Source organism: Juglans regia, unplaced genomic scaffold (genome assembly GCF_001411555.2).
Source record: "Juglans regia cultivar Chandler unplaced genomic scaffold, Walnut 2.0 Scaffold_738, whole genome shotgun sequence".
NCBI lineage: Eukaryota > Viridiplantae > Streptophyta > Magnoliopsida > Fagales > Juglandaceae > Juglans > Juglans regia.
Genome location: NW_023362277.1, coordinates 11 through 20,958, shown reverse-complemented (window position 1 = coordinate 20,958; position 20,948 = coordinate 11). Strand labels below are relative to the sequence as shown.

The following is a 20,948-nucleotide window of genomic DNA, read 5'->3' as shown; positions in this document are numbered from 1 at the left end:
CAAATTTCTAATTTTCAATGATTTTTTGGAAAATAACACCCAGAGTTAAGACGTATCGACTTTATGGCTTATACGACTAAATGCAAGACAGTGTGTAAACACAATGGGCTTTCTTCTTCTTTCTTTATTGATTGTGGGCCCCAAGAAAGTTATGGCAACTACCGTTGACTACATTGACTTGACGCTTCATAAGTACGTATTATTAAGAAGATATGAGATGAGATATAAATTAAATAAAATATTATTTTTTAAATAATAAATATCCCTTCCTATTTTACAGACTGAGACAGAATCCATGGATAAGCGTTGAATCTATTGAGGTACAGAATGCTTATTATAATAAATATAAACAACAAAAGCATGCCAATCGAGAAACAGAAAAACAATGCAAACATTGCTCGACATTACTCTCGTTTGTTTTGAAAAAATATTTCATCTCATTTTATCTAATTATTATAATTTTTTTAATTTTTAATATAAAATAAAATAAACAATTCAACTTTTTCAAATCTCAAAATAAAAATAATATTAAAAATATACTCTAATAATATTTTATTCAAATTTTTAATTTTAATTTTATTTCATTTTATCTCATCTCCGAAAACAAACGAAGCATCAATCGGTTTGTCACTTTCATGTCGCAGGCTGTTTTCTCTACTGTAAGGAACCTTGGCTCCCTGAGAACAACGAGAATTGATCCATTAGGAAATATAAACACAGAGGGATCAAACATTTGACTCAAGCTACCATAATATTTGCAAAACAACCACTTACTTGAAAGATTGTTCCTAACTTTTTCAATGCTTTACCCCGCCCGCAGCCTCAGAACATCCTTGGAAACACCAGGGTCTTTGAGAACCTGAGACACAGAGAAGAGTCTAGATTTTTTATTTTTTATTTTATTTTTCGCTAAGTAATGGAGTCAAGGTAATCATTTCTTAAATTTCTGAGATGTTAATTTCTTAGAAAGTTAAAAATGAACCTAGAGTTTCTTTTCCTCAAAATCTCTATAACCTTTAATTCTTTAAGCACCCAAAATTCTAGATTATTATAATCTGTCGATTTACTGGTATATAGTCAGTCTTGAAAGTTCTTTATGAGCAACGGACAGCTAAAATCATCTAGCATCAAGCCAAAATACTACAGAGCAAATATTAAAACTCACTGCTTGGCAGACGTGCGACAGGATTGTCTCGATATCGACAACGTTAATCTGCCAAAGGGAATTAACCATGGCTTCCTTCTTATCTTCAATGGCTTTCAGCAAGTTCTCTTCTTTGTTTTCTCCTTGGTTTAGCTTCATCAACTCATCCTGTATCTGAATTAAAGACACGGCACCTACACATTCAGAGAAGCATGAGCTATTCGCATTCATAAGCAAAACTCAACATTGACAGAACCACCTAGATTCTATTGTTAAAAAAAGAAAAAGCTTGATAGCAGATACACAGTACCTGAAGCTGCCATCACTTGCGATTTTATCAGATGTCCTTTATCCCGTACCCATTCTGCTAAAAAATGGTACCTTCATGAATCGTATGTCTTTTCCAAGTTCCTTCGCAGCTTTCCTCGAGTAAATATAGCCAATGGTATGTAGCATAGCCTCACCAAAAGCTGATATCAGTAACAAAAATGAGCAAGCAAATTGCACTTGGTGACAGGGAAAAGAGCGCTACTATTTCTTTGTATCTAATGAGTACCTTCGCTTCGGTATGCAGATATGATGCAAATTTTTGCCTTTAAGGCAATGGAAGACCAAATGAGGCCAGAGCAGCTATACAAGCAGGCATGTATGTATTAAGCATTGCATGCACTTATGAAATACCAACGTAATACCACCTCCATTCACTGCTACTCACGGAAAGTGACTAAGAAGTGTGAAATGAATGGTTTAAAAACCAGTTGTTGGGCTTGGTACCAGCATAAACCTTCCACCAGATGGGTAATGCAAACTGTCAACATAGTCAACCAGGCGGCCTGGTGACAGTGTGGACTTGTACTTGGTGAAGATTTTGTTCTTGGTGAAGAGGGGGGAGATAGATAACACTAAAAGATTTTATATGAATTTTCACCAAATGAAGTGTTCTACTTTTATCAGATTTATTATGTTAATGAGGCTCTCTCAAATTACAATAACAATAAATGCCTCTGAAAGTAAAGTAGCTGCTTCTCAAACCCTACAGTAATAGTTATTTGTATTTTGTGCCCATCAATTGCCTTATTAGCCAAAAGAAAAAACCTTATTAGCCAAGCATTGACCTAACTAAACTAGATTGAGCCTTTATGTAATTGAAATCTAGAATGGAACCAAAACATCTTTTGGTTCAGTAGTGTTAGACTTTGACTTAACATGCCTAGGGCATCTAGAAAAATTATAGAGACCCTGAGGTTTGCTCAAGGATAAAGGATTATTGCTAAACGTGAGCTAATTCGTTCATACGACCACTCTAAAAAAATAGACCACCTTCTGAGAGGAAGATAAGGAGCAGGGGAAAGGACACAAAAAAAAGTTGTTTGAATGTCAATAAATTTCTTTAGCATGTAGTTATAAATCTGAGATTTCTGGAGAATCTCAATCAGAAATTGCTATAAAGAATCAAAAGATCTCATACATGACCTGAAAATAGCTCATCAAGGCCATCTATGATGCTCTTGCTTTAGTAACTTAAACAGTTTCTTACTTTATTTCAATTTAATATCGCTCTTCGTTCCCTGGAATATATTGGGGTTGCTACTCATCAAAATATCTTTTGTTAGGAGAGGTTCTTGGAAGCCAACACTATCCGATTTGTAGAATCTTAGGGTGGTTAAATATAGAAATTACCAACTGGTGAGAGTCGTCGTGCTTCTGAATTTGCCCATTCTATGAACTCGTTTGAACTTTGTTCTACCTTCAACAAATGGTTGAAGGCGATTTTTCAGTATTTCTATGAGCCTTTCTTCCCTTTCCTTCTGCAATGCCTGCACGTGAAAAAAAAGGCAGGAGTTTCAGTTAAGTGAATCAAGAATTTTAGAGCAATGGTGAAAGAAGTATACCTTTAGCTTCTCCTGAATTCTTTGCTTACGGACGGTAGGATCTTGTGAGTCTTCTTCCATTTCAACAGATGCCAAAGAAGCTAATGCAAGTTGCCCAACATACTCTTCAAAGAACTCACTCCCAAAAAGCATCCCAAACACGGCTGAAGGGTCCACCATGGAGTCCCTGGCAAGGAGAAAGCAGTCACTAGGTTTTAGATTTAAATAAAAAAAAAAGCATGCGATAAGGAGAATGCAAAGCTTAATAAAGAAGCCGGTTGAAATAGGAATAGCGATATTCAATAGACTAGTTAAGGTGCCATTTTTTGTATTAAATATTATGATCCAATGTAATTCAGTTTGAAATTAATAGCTCTCTTACAACCCCCAACAAATGCCTATAAAGTTTCTTTCAATCAATAACTTGTGCTGCTTTTTACATAATTATTTTGATACATAGATTTCTTAATATAATCAAAGCGAAGCATTGTCGATGAAGTAGAAAAGGCTCTTATAATCATCAAAAGACCTGAAGCTCTATTATAAATTGCAGAAGTTTCATTTCTTAACAGCTATACAAAGCACATGCAATTTTTTAAAAAGACTAAAGAGTCTAAACCTATGCTGAAAGCAACACCCCCCCGGCAAAAAAAAAAAAAAAAACCAACCAAAAAAAAAAGGTTGGCATAAACTTACGATGAGACTCCTGCCTTTCCATGCTTGTCATATGCTTCACGTTTCTCAGGATCGATCACTTAAAACTTGGTAAGCTTCACCAAGTGCCTTCACATACACCATGAGCCAAAAAATAAGAACGTAAGAAAAACAAAAACAAAAGATTGAGAATTGTACTCTTCACATTTTATTTTACCAGTATTGTTTCCTTCATATTCAAATGCTTATAGAGCTAAAATGACTCAAGGCAACTTAAGGAAAAGCCATGTGAATATTTGGCAAGAGGGTAGAATATGATCTATATTAAAACATAATTTACCTAATCAAAAGGCTCAATATAGACCTGGAAAAAACTTTGATTTTTCCTATTTGGTAATGCAGACTTGGGAATTCACAGTAATTAAATGATAGAAGAAGTATTTGTTTTCACAAAAACCTTCATATATAGCTTAAGGAATTACATGATAACAAATTGAACAAGTAGAACGGCACAAAACTCAAAATAAGATACTTTGTATAGAATATTAAGAACTATACCTGGAAATTTTCAGCAGCTTTAGGGTCTCCAGGATTTTTGTCTGGGTGAACTGACCTTGCCTGGAAAGAACATATAAGATATTTTCTAAGCGAAACATTTTACTAGTATTATTTTTCTTCTAGATTCAAGATATGACGGTTCTAAAGTATCTATACAAAAAATAAATTAAAAAGATTTACTTGCTGTATTAGCAGGTTGAAATGTTGAATTCACTATGACTCGAAAAATGGCAGTTGGGAGTGGTATATCTGGTTCGCCATGAAGCCAAATTTGATTCTCAATCTGTGGTCTAACACTTGCCCTTTACCCTTCTATTGTCATATTTGTTAATAATTTTTCAACCCAAAATAAACCAAATGCCTTGAAAAGAAAGCTGAAATATTGCAATAGTAGCTCAAACAGACACACACAAACAATAGCAAACTGGTTCTAATCCGACACATTAAACTGATGGTCTAAAAGCAAGTAAAAAAAAAAAAAAAAAAGTAAAATTAGGTGTCAAGCAGACTATGACTTTTTAAAGCACAGGTTATCAACTCAAACTCACCTCAAATCACGAGCTAATGAAGTGTAATATTCCCCTAACAAAACCATCAGGCATTAATACACTGGGAGTACTGGATGAAACTGGAATTAAATTATTAGCCATTTTCCAGGTATCAAAGGGGTTTGTTTGGATTCGCAAGTCATCTCAGCTCATCTCAGCTCATCTCAACTCATCTCACTACTATTCATTACTATTCAGCAACTTTAACTCACAAATCTCACTACTATTCACAACTCATCTCATTACTATTCACAATCCATCTCAGCTCATCTCAAGTCATCTCAAGTCATTTTCGAATCCAAACATAATTGTACTACTCACAAACTATTCACTATTATTCTATTAACATATGATCTGATACTCTTAAGTCTTGTTTGGGGACTGAGAAAAGATTAATAATAATAAGATAATTTATGAATAGTAGTGAGATAGTTTGAGTTGAGTATTTTTTAAATTTTGAAAAATGAGAGAAAAAATTTTGAATAAAAAATATTATAAAATTAAAATATTGTAATAATATAGTTTTATAATATTATTTTTGTTTAAAAAATTAAAAAAGTTGAAATGATGAATTTAAAAATTTTATATTTAAATTATGTTTAAAAATAAGATGAGATGAGATAAATCAGCCCAATCCAAACCTGCCTGCCTTAACATCCAAACGTACCGGTACGAGTCCAAAAATCGGAAACTACATCGAAACATACCTTACGAGTCCAAAATTGGAAACTACATAAACTTCAGGTAGTAAGCCTTCTTGATCTCGGCCGCAGAAGCGTCGACATTGACACCCAATACATCGTAAGAGAGAGAGGTGCCGTGTCGACGCGCGACCCTTGTCTCTCTCTCGCCGAGTCGCCGCGCGACCTCACCCTTACCCAGTAACCACCCCCGCAGGCCGCGGTCGATACGGTAAGTCTCTCTCTCTATTCTCCCTTCGTCTTCTCTCTCTCTGTGTAAGATGTGAATCTGTGTAATTTTGCGATGATATGTTGTTTAAAATCTGTGTAATTTTGTGATTATATGGTTGTGTAAAATCTGTGTAATTTTGTGATGATGAGTTTGTATAAAATATGTGTAACTAAAATAGGATGGATGTTGCAGACTTGCAGTTGATGAGTTTGAGTTAATATTGGGGCTGTTTTTGTTGGGATGTTTGGAAGGAATAAACTGTGATTATACTTGTTTGGATGGATGTTGCAGTTGATGAGTTTGTGTAAAATCTGTGTAACTAAAATTGAATGAGTTTGGGGCTCTTTTTTTGTTGTTGCAAGGAATGATTGGATAATACTGTGATTGTGCTTGGGCTGTTTTAATCTGAGTTAATATTGGGGCTGTTTTTGTTGGGATGTTTTGAATGAATAAACTGCAATTATACTTGTTTTTGGAGCTGTTTTTGTTTGTGTGTTGTGGTTTGGGGCTGTTTATATATTAATATGATGCTAAAGTTGGGACTGTTTTAGTGAACACGTGGGCTGTTTTATATTTTCTTTCTGTAATTGATGGTGTGGTTGGGCAGTTAATCTGTGTACCACAAAGTTGAACATTTTTACAAGTACATAGTTGAGGTTTTATCACCTTTAGGAATTCAGACCTGACGAAATCACGTCTTTTTGATAAACTAATTTAGTGCATATCCGACATAAGTTGTCATGTTATTCCCTGAAAGTCCTGCTGATGTCTGTTTTGTGGCTGACAATCTTGAAAATCATGAAAAGAAAGATTGGATAACTTATATCACGTTCCTTGGTTGAATTGAGAGGACCATCAACAATGCTTGCATTGGATTTTTGGAGTCTGTAAGATCATTGAACTGTTAGTGGTTGGAGTTTATTAGTCTCTTTGAACTGTTATATAGTTCTTGGAGTTCGGGAACTCGTAAATTTCATGGTATTAATGTTATTCTCTGTGAAATTAATGGAGGATAATGGATATTTACTTCATAGCAAAATTCATAGTTAGCTCTGTTGTCATTATCATTTTCTGGTTGGCATAGCAAAATTTTTTCATTTTATTTTTAAGCACAACTTAGAAGGTGGAATGACAATGTGGCACTTGTAACATTTAATTTGGTTGGGACCTAGAAAATGTTGGGTTTCTCTTTTCTTTTTCTAAATTAGAACTTAAAAAATGTTTGTTGTAATCGTTGTAAGAACATATTATTATGATTGATGTGGTTTATGGGTGTGGACGATTTTGGATGTGGTTGATGGATGATGGGTGTGGATGTTAATTGTAGACTTGAAGTGATTAGTTGGATGTGGATGATGGATGATGCATTGATGGGAGTGAATGTTTATTGTAGTGATTAGTCATTTTTAATTTTTTTTTTAATTTTTTGAAGCATGTTAGTAACTTAGTATGTTACTTGTTTTCATTTAGTTTTATTTTTTGTTATGTTTTTAGTAAAAAGTAAATTATTTACTTTAGATTGTGATTTTTGAAAAAAATTAAATTTACAAGCTCACACAAAAATCCTTTTTTAAAAAGTGTGCCAAATATGAAGTTGAAAACAGTAAAAAAAAAAAAAAAGAAGCCCAAATCCGACTCCGCTCCGACAAGTCGGATTCGGAGTCGGAGGAGAGGATGAACATTTTGGAGTCGGAATCAGAATCAGAGGATGAGCATACCGACTCCGACTTGGTCAGTGCTCAACCCTAATTCCCGATCAGCCTCTCATCCTTTGCATCTCTCGGCATCCAGCTCAGCGGCTTCACGCTGCCGCATCGCGCAGCACCTCTGTTTGAAGCGCCGCCACAAGCCCTGTCTCACCCCACCATGACGGTAAGCCTATTTTTCCTCTCTTGGTCTCTCATTCTCTCTCTCTCTCTCTCTCTCTCTCTATATATATATATATATATGTATATATCTCATTGTTTATTCCCACTCTCTTTGCTCCGTGCCAGCCAACGTGACCAGTAGAGGCTGACGCACCGCACTTACAGTCGCACTTGACTGTCGCTTGGAGCACATCACGTCATTTCCGGTGAGAAGCTAGCCTTAGAGGTAAGAATTTATACTAGTCTTTTTGGTATTGGTATATGGTATCTAAACAGCTCATAAACAAAAATTCTGTTGGTTTTAGTGCAATTATTTGGGAATGGATTTGGACGACCCATTTTGTGATGATATTCTGGAGACAGTTAAAAGTAAACGTAGGTTATTCTGACACACCCCTCTTAGCTTGTTATCTTTAAAACTATTTTCCTCTTTAAGCAGTTTAAAGGTTTGTCAATTTTTTTTTTTTCCAGCCAAGGTTGGTGGCAAGTTTCAACCAAAGGCTAAATCCAGTGCAAAAGATGGGACTTCTACATCAGTCCCATCAGTCCCATCAGCTCCTTCAGGTTCTAATGATGAAAAGTCTGTTAGACTAACCCCCTCAGGCTTAGAGACTAAACAATATGCTCGGCCCGTTGTCGCAGAAAATAAATTGACAACTGCAGATGGAATTTCTGCAGCCACCTCAGAGATTGTTTGCATTAACCAGAAATCAAAAGACAATGAAAGCTCTTTTTCTGACAACAAAAGCTTGGAATCAGTCAAGACCTCATCCCAACATGTGATGGGAGAGGATATTGGCTCTAAAGATGCTCTGCATCCAGAGGTTGCAACATCCGAGAGCCACATTGGTTGGCATTCCTGCATGGGAATCTTGTCAGCAGAGGTAGATATTTGAATATTCCAAATATATTTTTTTATATTTGTATTTGTTTGCTGATTGGGAACTCCTTTGGCTTTAGATAGACTCCATGGAATTTGAATTGGAGCCCTTTGGAGGTATTCTTTCTGAGGCTGCGCAACAAATGGTAATGATGATCGGGAAGGTTCCCTTTCTCATTCAAAAATGCCTACTTTTCTTGATTTCAACAATAAGGATTCAGTGGAGCATTTTGGTATTCGGGCTTGTAATTCTGTTGACTCTTCAGCACTTGAGGCATGTGATGCTGCAGAGCCTCAAACTTGTCCTGATGCTCATATAAACCGAGATACAGTTACTTGTAGGGAAGCTTGTGTTTCTAACAATGGTGTAGATATTCAGATTAATAATGGAAGGTCGGAAACAGAGGTGAAGATTTTTAACTTTTAAAGAAGTACTCTGTTTTTTTCTTTTGCTAAATCGGATAGATTTGTGATTAGTTTCAGGAAGCTGGGGCCTTTTCTGGCATGGAAGATCTAGATTTTATGTCTCAGGCCAATATTCCATTTGGTATGTTTAGAATCAGCTGCATGCTTTATTTGTTCTTGCTTTATGTTGCATTTATAGTTGTTTATTTTCTCCTTCATATTTTAGGACTGCATACTGGCAAGTTTCGACCCAAGCCCAAGATGAAAACAAGAAAGGAGAAACCTAGTACTGACATCTCTCACCCAGAAGTTGAGTCTGTTATGCATTCACAAGCTCCTGAGTTGGTTCCTTCTGACACCGGATACGCGAATGTGGACTCAGTTCCTGCCTTCCCGGCTGACGATTTACAAGATAACTCAATGAGGTTTGATGATTTTATTACATTGGACCCAACCTCTGAAATTTCAATGAACGAAGATTCAATAAATCTTTCCAAAACTTCTTACTCCGATTGCCCTGTTCCGAGGGATATTCTGCATTCAGAGGATGTTCCTGAAATTCTAACGGAACTGGTAATTCAATTATGGCAGTTTGCTATGGTATTGGCGTTTGATAGATAACCAACTTATTTGCTCAAATATCTCAAAACAGTCTTGTCATGTTTCTGCCCTAGGATTCTAACTGTAGAAGAGGAGAAGCTTCTACATCATCGGATCTTCTTCAAAAATGCAAAAGATCTGCTACAGCTGATGAAGAGAACAATGATGACAAATCGTTGAGAAATCTAAACAATGATGGCAAATCGTTGAGAAAGCTAAGGAAAAAAGTATCTTTTCAACTTATCGATGAGCCAGATGGTGAGGCTAATGAAAATGGGGGCTTCTCTAGTGAGCCTCCCACTGATTCTAATATAGGCGAAGTTGAGGATGGTGATGATGACGATGAATATAGAGTGGAAAGTGATGATGAATTTAGAGTGGAAAGTATGTCCCAGAAGAAAAGGGCTCCAAGAAAGTCAAAGAAATCTGGGGTTGAAAATGGTAAACCCGTACAAAAGCGCAAGAGGGCCAATGAAGCTGCGGACCAGTTGACCAAAGAACCTCCCAAAAAATTTTCTCATTCAACTCGTCGAAACAGGAGATGTGGTAAATCAAATCCCAGATCTCTAAGATTGCAAGATAAAACACTTTCAGTATACATATTTGCATGGTAAAGTAGGCTGTATTAACAGAATTGTTGGATTACTTTCTCTTTTGTAGTGGATAAGGTTTTACTTGAAACACCAGAGGATGAAATTGACCCTCAAAGGTTGCCTATCAAGGATCTCATTTTGCTTGCTGAGTACAAGGAGCGACTAGCGGTACATATTCTGCACTCTAATTCTTGTTCTTGTTCTTGTGATGATGTTATTTTAGTAGAAATACTAGTCTCTTGTTTTTTAGTTGTAGCGCTACCTTGCTATAATTACTGTGTCTTTGCTCAATTCAACTTTGCTAATTTGCTTTGGTCATCTACAACTTGTCCACTCATGCAGAGCAAAGAGGCAGAAACGTCAAAAACACCCTTGACCAATTTAAGGTACCCTTTTAAACATGACCTATATGTGGCTAGACCTGTAGAATTGCTATTTGTTTTCTGTATCAAGTAGCATAACGTCTGCATTCATAGGCAACTCAAGAAAATTTGAGTTATTTCTTTCTTTTTTTCTATGTAGTCTTTGCATGTCTGTTGGATTATGTTGCTCCTCTAAATAAGGGTTTATCTTATGTATATTCTTTTTCTTTTTAGTTTAGGTTCTTACAAGACTGCAATTATCAGATAATGTTTCTTGATTTTATGTAAATTTGCATTTTAGGAGTGTTAGGGTGGGCCCCTTGGGGCTAGGCCAGTTTCTAATGTTGCCATGTGACTTTATGGAACATGTTGTTTGGCCTGAAAATTGTGGTATTATTTGATGAAATGCGGAATTTCGAATAGCCCGTAATCTAAGCAAATGTTGTTGGTTAGTAATTTGGTTTTATTATACCTGGAGTCATATGTAATCCAATGATTAGCCCCCTAGTGGTTGGCTCAAGTGGTAAGAACCTTGGTCTTGGCGGTATGCTCCCTCTAGGTCCAAGGTTTGAGGTGCAAACAATTTCTAGGGGCTACGTCCCATCGGTTAAAAAGTCGATGATTTACCTGATCCGTGTGGTGGGGGGACACATTACACAGGTCTGGTGTTTAACTGGGTAAAGGACATGTGTTTGCATGCTCTCCAGGATTCCTTTTCATAAAAAATGTGATCCAATGATTTTTTTTTTTTTGGTGTTACAATTATTTTCTGTGCAGGTCTTACAATTCCTTCCCTGAGGAATCATCTTACAATAGAGAGGCTGCTTTTGTTTCAGAACAAGGCAGAGGTTCTGATGATGATCAACCAAGTTATGAGGTTCCAACTAACCCTTTCATTAATTACCAGTCTTTCATGGACAAAACTCCCAGTACAAGATGGTCAAAACAAGACACAGAACTGTTCTATGAGGTACAGCTGTACCATCTTATTCATTTCTTGTTTTCACTTGCCAGAAAAAAAACGTCTCGTTTATTTCTTCTTTCCATTAGTAAACCATCTAAAGGATATGATCAGAAAGATGACCAAGTTTTAGTCTTACAATCACTGTGAAAGCAAATAAATAGTCTGTTTCAGCTTATGAAACTGCCAAAACTGAAGTTTGTTTAATTCAAGGAAATCACATAGACTTGGTCTGTTGAAATTTATGGATATCGCCCGAGGAACCAAGGCCTGGTTTGGATACGCAAAACCATCTCATCTCATCATTACAACTTTCCCAAACTCTCATACAAAATATAATAAACAATTCAACTTTTTCAAATCTCAAAATAAAAATAATATTAAAAAATTTTATTCTAACAAAATTTTATTCAAATTTTAACAAAACATCTCATCTCATCTGAACTGCGTAACCAAACGAGGCCTAAGTTTTGTGCAAGAAACTTTTAAGTTCATCCAGTGCTGCTCGTGATCTTTGAAGTTTTTATCGTTCCTCTCCCTCCAGATACATCATGGTAAACAAATGGGGATCAGCTTGCACACAGCTGCACTTGGGTGTTGCCCCTTAATCCTCTCCAGGTAGCAAGGATATCTTCTACCTGTCGAGGCATAACCGATGCTAAATTGACTCTGTCAAAGAAATCGTACCACATGGTACTAGCAACCTCACAGTGAAGTAGTAGGTGGTTTCCCCAATTTCTGCACATACAGCACCATCCGATGTGGCTTATATTTTGTTTGTTAGGTGCAACAAGTAGATCCAAAATAAATTAGCCAAATTGTTATCTTTTTAGTGAAATTTTGGAACATATGTGGTGTGCGATTATAATCCAAATAGAGGAAGATGAAGGTATATTGGACATGACAGATGACAAATGTTATAGGATTCATAAGGTTGGAGATCTGCTCAGTGGTAATCTTTAATTTACAGTGAATTTTGTGGGTCTGTTGGGAGATAACAGTTTTGGTAATTAATGAACACTATGCAGGATTTTCGTTTATGCCTCTATGGTACTAATAGTCTTAAGGTGTCAGAGGACTTCGTAATTTATTTTTATTTTTTATTTTTTTCCTGTATATTTGTCATAATCTGTATTCTGCGCAGGAGGAGGGAGATCACCCCATTAGTGTGCTAATGCCCGTTGGTGTTCACTGAACTGTTTCCACTACCTTGAACAATTATTGTTTAGTCATATATTAAGGGGTCGTTTGGATTGAGAGAGCATGTCAACTGATCTCATCTAAATCTTATCTAATCATTACAACTTTCTTAAACTCTCAACAAAATACAATAAACAATTCAATTTTTTCAAATCCTAAAACAAAAATAATATTCTAACAATATTTTATTTAAGTTTCATCTCATCTCAACTCACTATCCAAACCTCTCATAAATCTCTTCTAGTTCTTTTTTTTTTTTTTTTTTTTGTTAGGGAATATCTCCAAGGCAAAGCCCTTCGGACCTACTCCTGCAGAGTAAATCTCAGTCCCGTGCGCCGCACCCTTGAAAGTTTCCCTATACAGAACTAGTTAAATCGCTGGCTTTTCACCAGAGGGTGTGGCCCCAAAGGATTGTTTGCACCAATGAGATCTTGAGCCTTGGACCTTGAAGAGAGTGATACCCCAAGACCAAGGCCTTCACCACTTGCACTAACCCCTTTGAGTTTTCTAGCTCCTAACTTTTAATTATGTGTTCTCTGCTGTATACTTCCTGTATACTTAGACAATGTCTATTTACTTGTTTCAATACAATTTTATATTACTTATAAAAAAATAAATAAATGGGTGAAGCCCAAGTACACAGGAAGTATACAAAGGAGAGCACCTAATTACAAGTTAGGAGCTAGAAATAGATGCAAGAAAATAATGAAAACTAACTCCACATTAAATCTCGAGGAGCATGCTGCATTCCAACCTAGAGTTGATTAGGCCTCGTTTGGTTACACATATGAGATGAGATAAAAGTTGAAAGTTGAATAAAATACTGTTAGAATATAATTTTATTATTTGTGTTTTAGGATTTGAAAATTTTGATTTTTTTATTATATTTTGTGTAGGAGTTTGGGAAAGTTGTAATGATTATATAAGATATCTGCCAAACCTGGCCTAAATCTATAGTTGAGTTTACCATTAGTTGAACTTTAAAACCAGCCCTGAAGTTGCTGTACTCTGGAAGGGTTTTGCAGTGTGTCAAGTGATTTCCATGAAACCATATAAAGCATTTCGTGATGTTGTGATTTAAGTGCATCTTCTTTTCTTTTATTCTTTTTTTGAAGTGGGTCTTACCAAATAAGATGGTTTTTGGTTCCCTTGATATGTCTTTATGAACCTTTCATGTGGCAATTTTCAATCATTTTTATGCTAATTAGATGCACTAAGAAATGGGATTTTCTGTAATGTAAACACCTTCCCTGGCAAGATTCATGTTGATAATGAAGCATTTGTTACCAAAAAAACAGTGTAGGCTGAAAAGCTTAAAATTTGAGATAGTGCAAGAGAGGGAAAGGGATGAGACAGCATTAACTCCCTAGAGTTGGTTACTGATTTGTCCTTTATCATCCACTGTAATTTTTTAAATTGGAATAAAGAATTTAATTGCTCAATTTTTTGTTCTTTTTCTCCAGACAAAAGTGGCAAGGTCCAGTCCATCGGTTGCTGTTTACATAAAAATTCAACTAATCTCTGTTTAAATATGTGATATAGGCTGTTCGGCAGTTCGGGACAGATTTTTCTATGATACAACAACTTTTTCCTGGTCGAACACGTCATCAAGTCAAGTTGAAATTTAAGAAGGAAGAGCGTCAATATCCATTACGGCTTTCTGAAGCCCTAACCAGTCGTGCTAAAGGTGAAGTCCTTTATCTTTCTTTTTAATCTATCTTCTTTTTCTTTATTCTCTCAATTGTACCATGATAATTTTAATTTTAGTAGTCTCAGCATGATTTAGATTGTATTAATTCATGTAGTCTCATACATAAGCATTGGGAAACTAAGCTTAACCATTTTGGTACCAAACTCAACAATATATGTTTTATGGTTTCTATTGGAGTCTTTATCAAGGTAATCTTCATGAGTAGGAATGCTGAAAACCTAATATATAATTTTCTGTTTTAGATCATTCCCATTTCCAGTTGGTGATTGAGCGGTTGCGACAAGCTTCTCAGGCAGAAGACGCTTATGTAGATGATGTGGTTGGAAGGACAGGCAAGGAGGAGGAGGAGGAGATAGTGGAATTGACTCCTCAAGCGAAGGTAAGCATTTTGGTGTTTTCTTTTCTCTTCTGCTAAAAGGTAATATGGAACCTGGTCTCAAGCCCCACTAAGCATGAAATGACCACGTTTATGAGGCCATATAGTTTGACTAAGCTAGTTAGGATTATGGTTAAAGGTTTTTTTGGTAAAATGAAGTTCGTTTTTTTTCTTTTAACTATTTCATGCAGTCTTGATGCCTCTTTCTAACCTGATATGTGCACAGGAGGAAGTGGCAAAACCTGAGCAGGATGGGGAAGTTGTTGAAGATCAGGAAGCAGATTTGGGTGAAGTTCGTAGTCCTGCCAAGTCTGATGCAGGCGATGATAACCTCTATGACTGGAGTCAATATAAAAGTGATTATTAGCAATAAAAAAAAATACACAATCTATTGGTTTTTTCTTTTTTTAATTAAAATTTTTATTCTAATTAAAGCAAAGCACCCTGTACAGAAGCACTCCTCTGACACACGAAAACGCCCATTGCTTCTTGTAAGAGTGATCAATTCTTGTCTGAAAATGCAAATATTTTTCCTTATCTTTTCCATCTTTTTGACGATTTTAGATCATCATCTTCAGAAGAAAGAAATATAGCATTTGGAAATAAATGCATTTCTGTTTCCAATTAGAAAGAAAAAGGAGTGCGTCAATGAAGGAACTCCCCCCCCTCACCCACCCCCCACTTGTTAGGATTTCAACATCTAATTGCAATTTACAGGTTAGGTTGTTAGTTTATGCGTTTCATAATTAGGAAGAAGTCTTAGGAGACGTTTGGATTCGAAGATGACTTGAGATGTGTTGAGATGAGTTGAGATAGATTGTAAATAGTGCTACAAGCAACTGGTTGGATTGATTAAATCTGTCGGTGCTGAGGATATAAATATATATATATTTTTGTATTTTATTTTTTTGATTTGACCTTGTAGCATTTCTGTTTTTAAGCACAAATTTTCTGACAACAATTTAGATAAGGTGGAAGAATGTTTTATCATTGAGAAATCTTATATACAGTTATGAGTTATGTAAGTATTGTGTATTTTTTTAAAAAAATAGTAAGATCTATCATTAAAAAAATTAATTTTTTTATATAGATTTCAATTTTTCATATTTACTTAATTTTTTTTAAAAGGAATGTGCGACGCTTGTACATTTTGTGAGTGCAAATATCATTTTTCTTTATTATTCTGTGTCCCACTCTTATTCCTGCAAGTTTAGTTAGTATTTAAATGTAATATGTCATTTCTTTTGATTCAATGATATAGTTATAGGGTGTGCAAGTCCTCTTTTTTTTTTTAAAAAAAAAAAATGTACGAGACTAAACAATAAATATTATTTTTCATTTTATAATAATTATTATTATCGATATAAGTGTTTATGCAATATTAATGTTTATAAGTTTGAGTTTCAATATATGAAAAAACCAAAAAATTAAGAGAATGTTTTAAAATAAAGTATTAACCAAAATAAATGTTTTGATGGGTTTGTATTGAATACGTTAATAAACAGAATTGTGAACAGATTGATTCCGAACTTGAATTAATGAGAACGTGTAGGGTCAAAACCGGGGTAAAAATTAAAACTCCTTGCACCCCTTTTGGGTTACAAAGGTATGATACTTGTACAGCATTTGGCATGTTTCATGCTGCAAGCTGGTGCTTGATTACCTTAGTAGCACGTTAGCGGTTAGACCATCATTTTTATTAAATTTAGAGAGTCAAACATTAACAAAATGATAAATTAAATCAAATGAAAAAAAAAAAAAAAAAAGGAGACAAGATAACTATTATAGTTTGACAATTAATCAAATATAAAAAAGATAGGTCAAATATATAAAAAATAAAATACTATAAAGGAAAACCAAACAGGTTTAAAAAGGAAAAAAGAAAGATTATTTAGATGACGTTTGGATAGAGAGTTGAGATAAAGGCTGAAAGTTAAATAAAATATTATTAAAATATTAATTTTTAAATATTATTATTATTTTAAAATTTGAAAAAGTTGAATTATTTATTATATTTTGTATATAAATTTAAAAAAGTTGTAATGATGAGATAAAATGAAACACTTCTTGTATTCAAACCGGGCTCTAGACGAGCTAATAGTCATTGCACAGAACAGGATAACTAGGCTAGAAAGAAGCAAAACATAGGGACTACTCCCACATTTTACATTTTTATTGCTTGAATGTTATGCCACTGGAAGTCTGGAAGATGTACCGTTAATTTGCGACACCGTCCACACATTTTCCTTTTGGTTATTACTATTGTCTTTTGAGTTCCTGCCCACATCGAAAACAAAAGAATGAGGTTAGTGAGATTGTATGGCCTAAGTAATAATAACTAATGCAGAGAAGGGATATCGCTAAATAACTTATTGTTCGATCAGTATCGTAACCAAACCTGCCGCTGGTATACATGTCTTACCTATCCATCATAAACCACAATTGCCAAAATGTTCGGAAATTAAAAACCATCTTGTCTATAAAAAATTTTTCAAATCACTAACCTTCTTATACTGGGATCGATGAGACTTCAATAACTGGCCTAACATGAATGAAAAGTTACAGCAGATATATATCTTGAACCTAATCTCATGGCCACAGGGCTAGCTCGTAGTATCTTTTAAATACTAAGCTATACTTTGTATACAAAAAAGAATACAATATAGGTTATTTGATTTACTCATCTTATGAAGCAGCACCTCCCACAAAGCATGATATCAATCCCCCCCCAACCACTATCATTTGTTGGCGTTTCGCCAAAAAAAAACTGAAAGAAAAGATGAAGATGGGGATGAGTTCACCCCAATGACGAGGAGAAATACTGGCCTTGTTATAATTTGAGGTTTATGCTATAATAATACATCAAATATCAGACTAATTTCAACTCTTCCGTAAAGAAGATGGCAATAATGACAGTGATGGGACCTTGAACTAAAGACATTGCAACTGCATTGTTAGGATCTTACCAGTCAAGGAAATATGTTGATCTGAATCTATAAGCTTGTACCATAAACACGGATTATCTGTGCAATTGGGCCCTGGCAACATGGACACTTAGCTTCTGCATTCTTGCAGTGATCCTCGGTGCAATTGGCACATAGAACTTGATGGGCACATGGCAGGAAAACAACAGAAACTTCATTTTCCATACAGATCAAGCATATTCGATCATGGACGATTTCTTCCTCAGAAAAATCTAGCAGTTCACTTAAATCAGGAAGCATCACCCCAACTGTATCTTCCTCAGGTCTTGCAGAAACATCTTGTAGATGATTTGGATTGCTGGAATCTAAAGATAATTGGAGAGAGGATATTTCCTGCTCAAGTCGCAGCTTGTCATCTTTACAACGCTGATAATCTAGGTCCATCTTTTGCCGCAAGGCACCATGCTTTCTTTTTATGTCGACCTCCACTTCTTTCTTTAATCTCTGTTCTTCCTGCACATGGGCTATGGCAAGCTCTTTAGCTTCTACTTCCTGCCGCCACATCACCTGTACTTAAAACCATTTATCAAATTTTATTTCCTGAATTGAATAATACATATAGGTTCAATGTGTCTGACAGGAAATACATGAGGTGCAATTACTGCACAACTTTTACATAGATGCATGACTGAAAACTTGTTTCCAAAAAGTTTATGAGGTATCTAGCTTGCTCTTAGAAAATTCCCATCATAACAAGCATCCACGTTAAACAGACAGAAGCGGGTATTGCCTTTGCTTCTGAACTTTGGACCCCATTTCTCTTACCTTGGAAATAATGGGGCCATACAATTAATGGTCAGCAAATGACCTTATTCAAGAAAATGAAAAATGCATGGAGGAGAAAACACGTAAAGAGTCACTGGTGTTTGCCAATTTGATTATATGGTCATAACTAAATTTAAGATTCTTTCAGACCAAGGACTTCTTCGAAGTGTTTATTTTTTTTATGGATGTCTGTAAGTGATGTGCTTCAATTTCTCTCTTCCATGTTCTCTGTATTTTAAAGCCCCCAAGACCCCCTGGTGTCTATAATCAATTCTGTACTTAGAAAATATGATGGTAAACTACAATGGAAAAGGCAAGGAGGATGGTGGGGCGAAAAAGACAATAAGATACAAGTTTCAACAAGTTTTAAGAAAACCTCTGTCCAGAACTTGAGTAGGTGTGACTAGTATGATGATATTTATATCGCAAATAACATAGAGAGCCTGCTTCATGCAAAAAATGGTTAAGACGAAAGGAGTTGAGATATTGACAACATAGCTCAATAAACAATTGAAAAGTAATAGTCATGGTCTACTTCCAGAAGAAAGTTATGCACCTCAGTTTCCTCCTGAGCCTTTTTGAGGTCGAACAACTGCTGATGTAAATGCGAGGACTTCTTTTTCTCCTCTTCAATCTCCTCCCGGTATTTGTTGTTCTGTTTCTCCAAGGCCAAGATTTTCTTCAAGCACTTATTTTCCCTCCTCCCAACCTCCATGCACATTTTATCTGACTCCGATGCACTCAACTTAAAAGCCTCAACCTCTGCTCTGATTTCTGCATTTTTTGCTGAAATATTTCTGTTAGCTAGTTTTGCAAGGTCTGCTTGACAACCAGCCCTCCTCAGAGCATTCTCCAGTTGCATAAGCTTCTTTAAGGCCTCCTTATTAACTTCCACTTCGTCATTCTTTGCTTGCCGTTCTCCTCCATTCTCTACTCTCAACATCTTGATCTCTGAAAGATCATGGCTGAGCTTTTTAGCAGCTTGAACCACTTTCTTCTGAGCCCACTCCTTTCGGTCCTTCACCTGTTGCTTGATATCTTTAATATTCTGGACTAAACTTGAGATGATTTCAATCTTAGGATCGAGGGATTCACTCTCTGACTGCTCATTTAGCCTTAAATCACCAAATCCACCCAAAATTAAGTTAACCATACAAGAGTCCTCCCATTCAAGTGGTTCAGTTGATTTTTTCCTTGGCAAGGAGGTCTCTGTGGCCTGCATTTTTGGAGACATCTTAACTGTAGCACGGCAAGCAGCTGCAAAAGTTTCAATGTTCATTTTCAACATAGCTTCCAACGATGGTGTATGCTTTAAGCTCTTAACAACATTAAACTTTCTATCTAACCAAAAACCAAGGTCCTCTGACGGACCATTTTTGCTTAAATCATCGGACTGGCCATCACCAGAAAACTGATCACTTTGAACTTCACAAACCTCGATAGATGCATTAACTAAACTGTCATCCTCAGCCACCTGATCCTCACACTCATTTGTCGAAAATGGTACTTTTATGGTACTGGATACCCCCAAATGAAAATTGCTCATGAGGAGACACCGCATGGCATCTCTTTTGATCAAGTTGGGCCGAACTTGGCGAAGCAAGTAAATCATGACCGCAAGCGAATTTTTAACCAACATCTTCATATCCCCAAAAACCTGTTGGCCTTGTATATAAGTTCCATCATCAAGTACAAAACCAGTTTTGATATAATTAAGCGAATTTTGCACAATGTTTGTCAAAATATCCATGTCACCAAACCCGTGTCCATTTGTCAAGATCGCCTTCAGCACAACATCATGTGAATAGCCATGACATATTAACCTCACATAAGCTTCATTATAAATCATTTCGAGTTTCTTTTGAAGCAATTCTTCCAACTGTTGCTCAGAGTAATATTTCAAGTTTTTCATGTCAAAATCCGTACTCACAGACGGTTTCAGATTAACATTACTGGTATCGTTATTCTTGCTTGAATCACCATATGATGAAGTTTGGCCCAGTTCAGGGTTTTGGTCACATTTTCTTGGAGTAGGATAATATTCAGCTTGAACCAATTCAGAATCAGGTTCTGTTGTCTCTGGGAGGTGGTGGTTCTCTTCATCATTGTCGTTATTGAGTTTCTTGGACTGGGGATTTTGGTTGCTCTTGGCATGTTTTTCTGAGCCACCCATTTGTGGACACTGAAAATGGATTTAAAATAGAATATATATCAAAACATGAATCCTAAAACCCTGTCACCTTAAGCAAACAAAACTTCTGAGCTCCTCAGATTTATGTACTGCACCCCCCCCCCCCCCAACGTAACTCGCAAGAGCAATAACAATCTCAACTGAACAGAAAAGCAAACAAGAAACAAAAAAGAAAGAAGATGGGACAAAAAAAAAAAACTAGCCAACATTTTAGCTGAACATCTTCTTATCTTCAGTTTTCCTGTAACCAAATCCATTTGCATATACCATACTCAACCAAAATCTAAAAGCTTTCAACCTTCAATTTGTTTTCTTATGATAATAGAATCACATAAAGACTAAATGAAATTCCAAATAACCCCTTA

The 20,948-nt window shown here is 35.8% G+C and overlaps 2 protein-coding genes and 1 pseudogene across 6 annotated transcripts; 1 reads left to right on the top strand and 2 right to left on the bottom strand.

Moving 5' to 3' along the window:
* Positions 1-269: 269 nt before the first annotated feature.
* Positions 270-7,502, bottom strand: LOC108980178 (annotated as a pseudogene).
* Positions 7,503-8,333: 831 nt separating this feature from the next.
* Positions 8,334-15,180, top strand: LOC109009228 (transcription factor TFIIIB component B''-like). Of its 5 annotated transcripts, none has more exons than XM_018989627.2 (11): positions 8,334-8,439; positions 8,516-8,841; positions 8,919-8,982; positions 9,067-9,413; positions 9,515-9,986; positions 10,101-10,201; positions 10,376-10,419; positions 11,173-11,365; positions 14,099-14,243; positions 14,510-14,646; positions 14,870-15,180. In XM_018989627.2, the coding sequence occupies exons 2-11, from the start codon at positions 8,620-8,622 to the stop codon at positions 15,008-15,010; spliced, it is 1,866 nt and encodes a 621-aa protein (XP_018845172.2). In that variant the 5' UTR covers positions 8,334-8,439; positions 8,516-8,619; the 3' UTR covers positions 15,011-15,180. The 5 variants fall into 5 exon arrangements, with proteins under 5 accessions (XP_018845172.2, XP_018845170.2, XP_018845171.2 ...); XM_018989625.2 differs by having other exon boundaries at positions 8,913-8,982; XM_018989626.2 differs by having other exon boundaries at positions 8,343-8,439; positions 8,520-8,841; positions 8,913-8,982.
* A 1,530-nt stretch (positions 15,181-16,710) lies between these two features.
* Positions 16,711-20,567, bottom strand: LOC118346312 (MND1-interacting protein 1-like). Its single transcript, XM_035687200.1, has 3 exons — positions 18,949-20,567; positions 17,610-18,134; positions 16,711-16,920 (listed from the first exon to the last, which is right to left on the bottom strand). Exons 1-2 carry the CDS (start codon positions 20,563-20,565, stop codon positions 17,637-17,639), a joined length of 2,115 nt encoding a protein of 704 aa, XP_035543093.1. The 5' UTR covers positions 20,566-20,567; the 3' UTR covers positions 16,711-16,920; positions 17,610-17,636.
* Between the last annotated feature and the right edge of the window lie 381 nt (positions 20,568-20,948).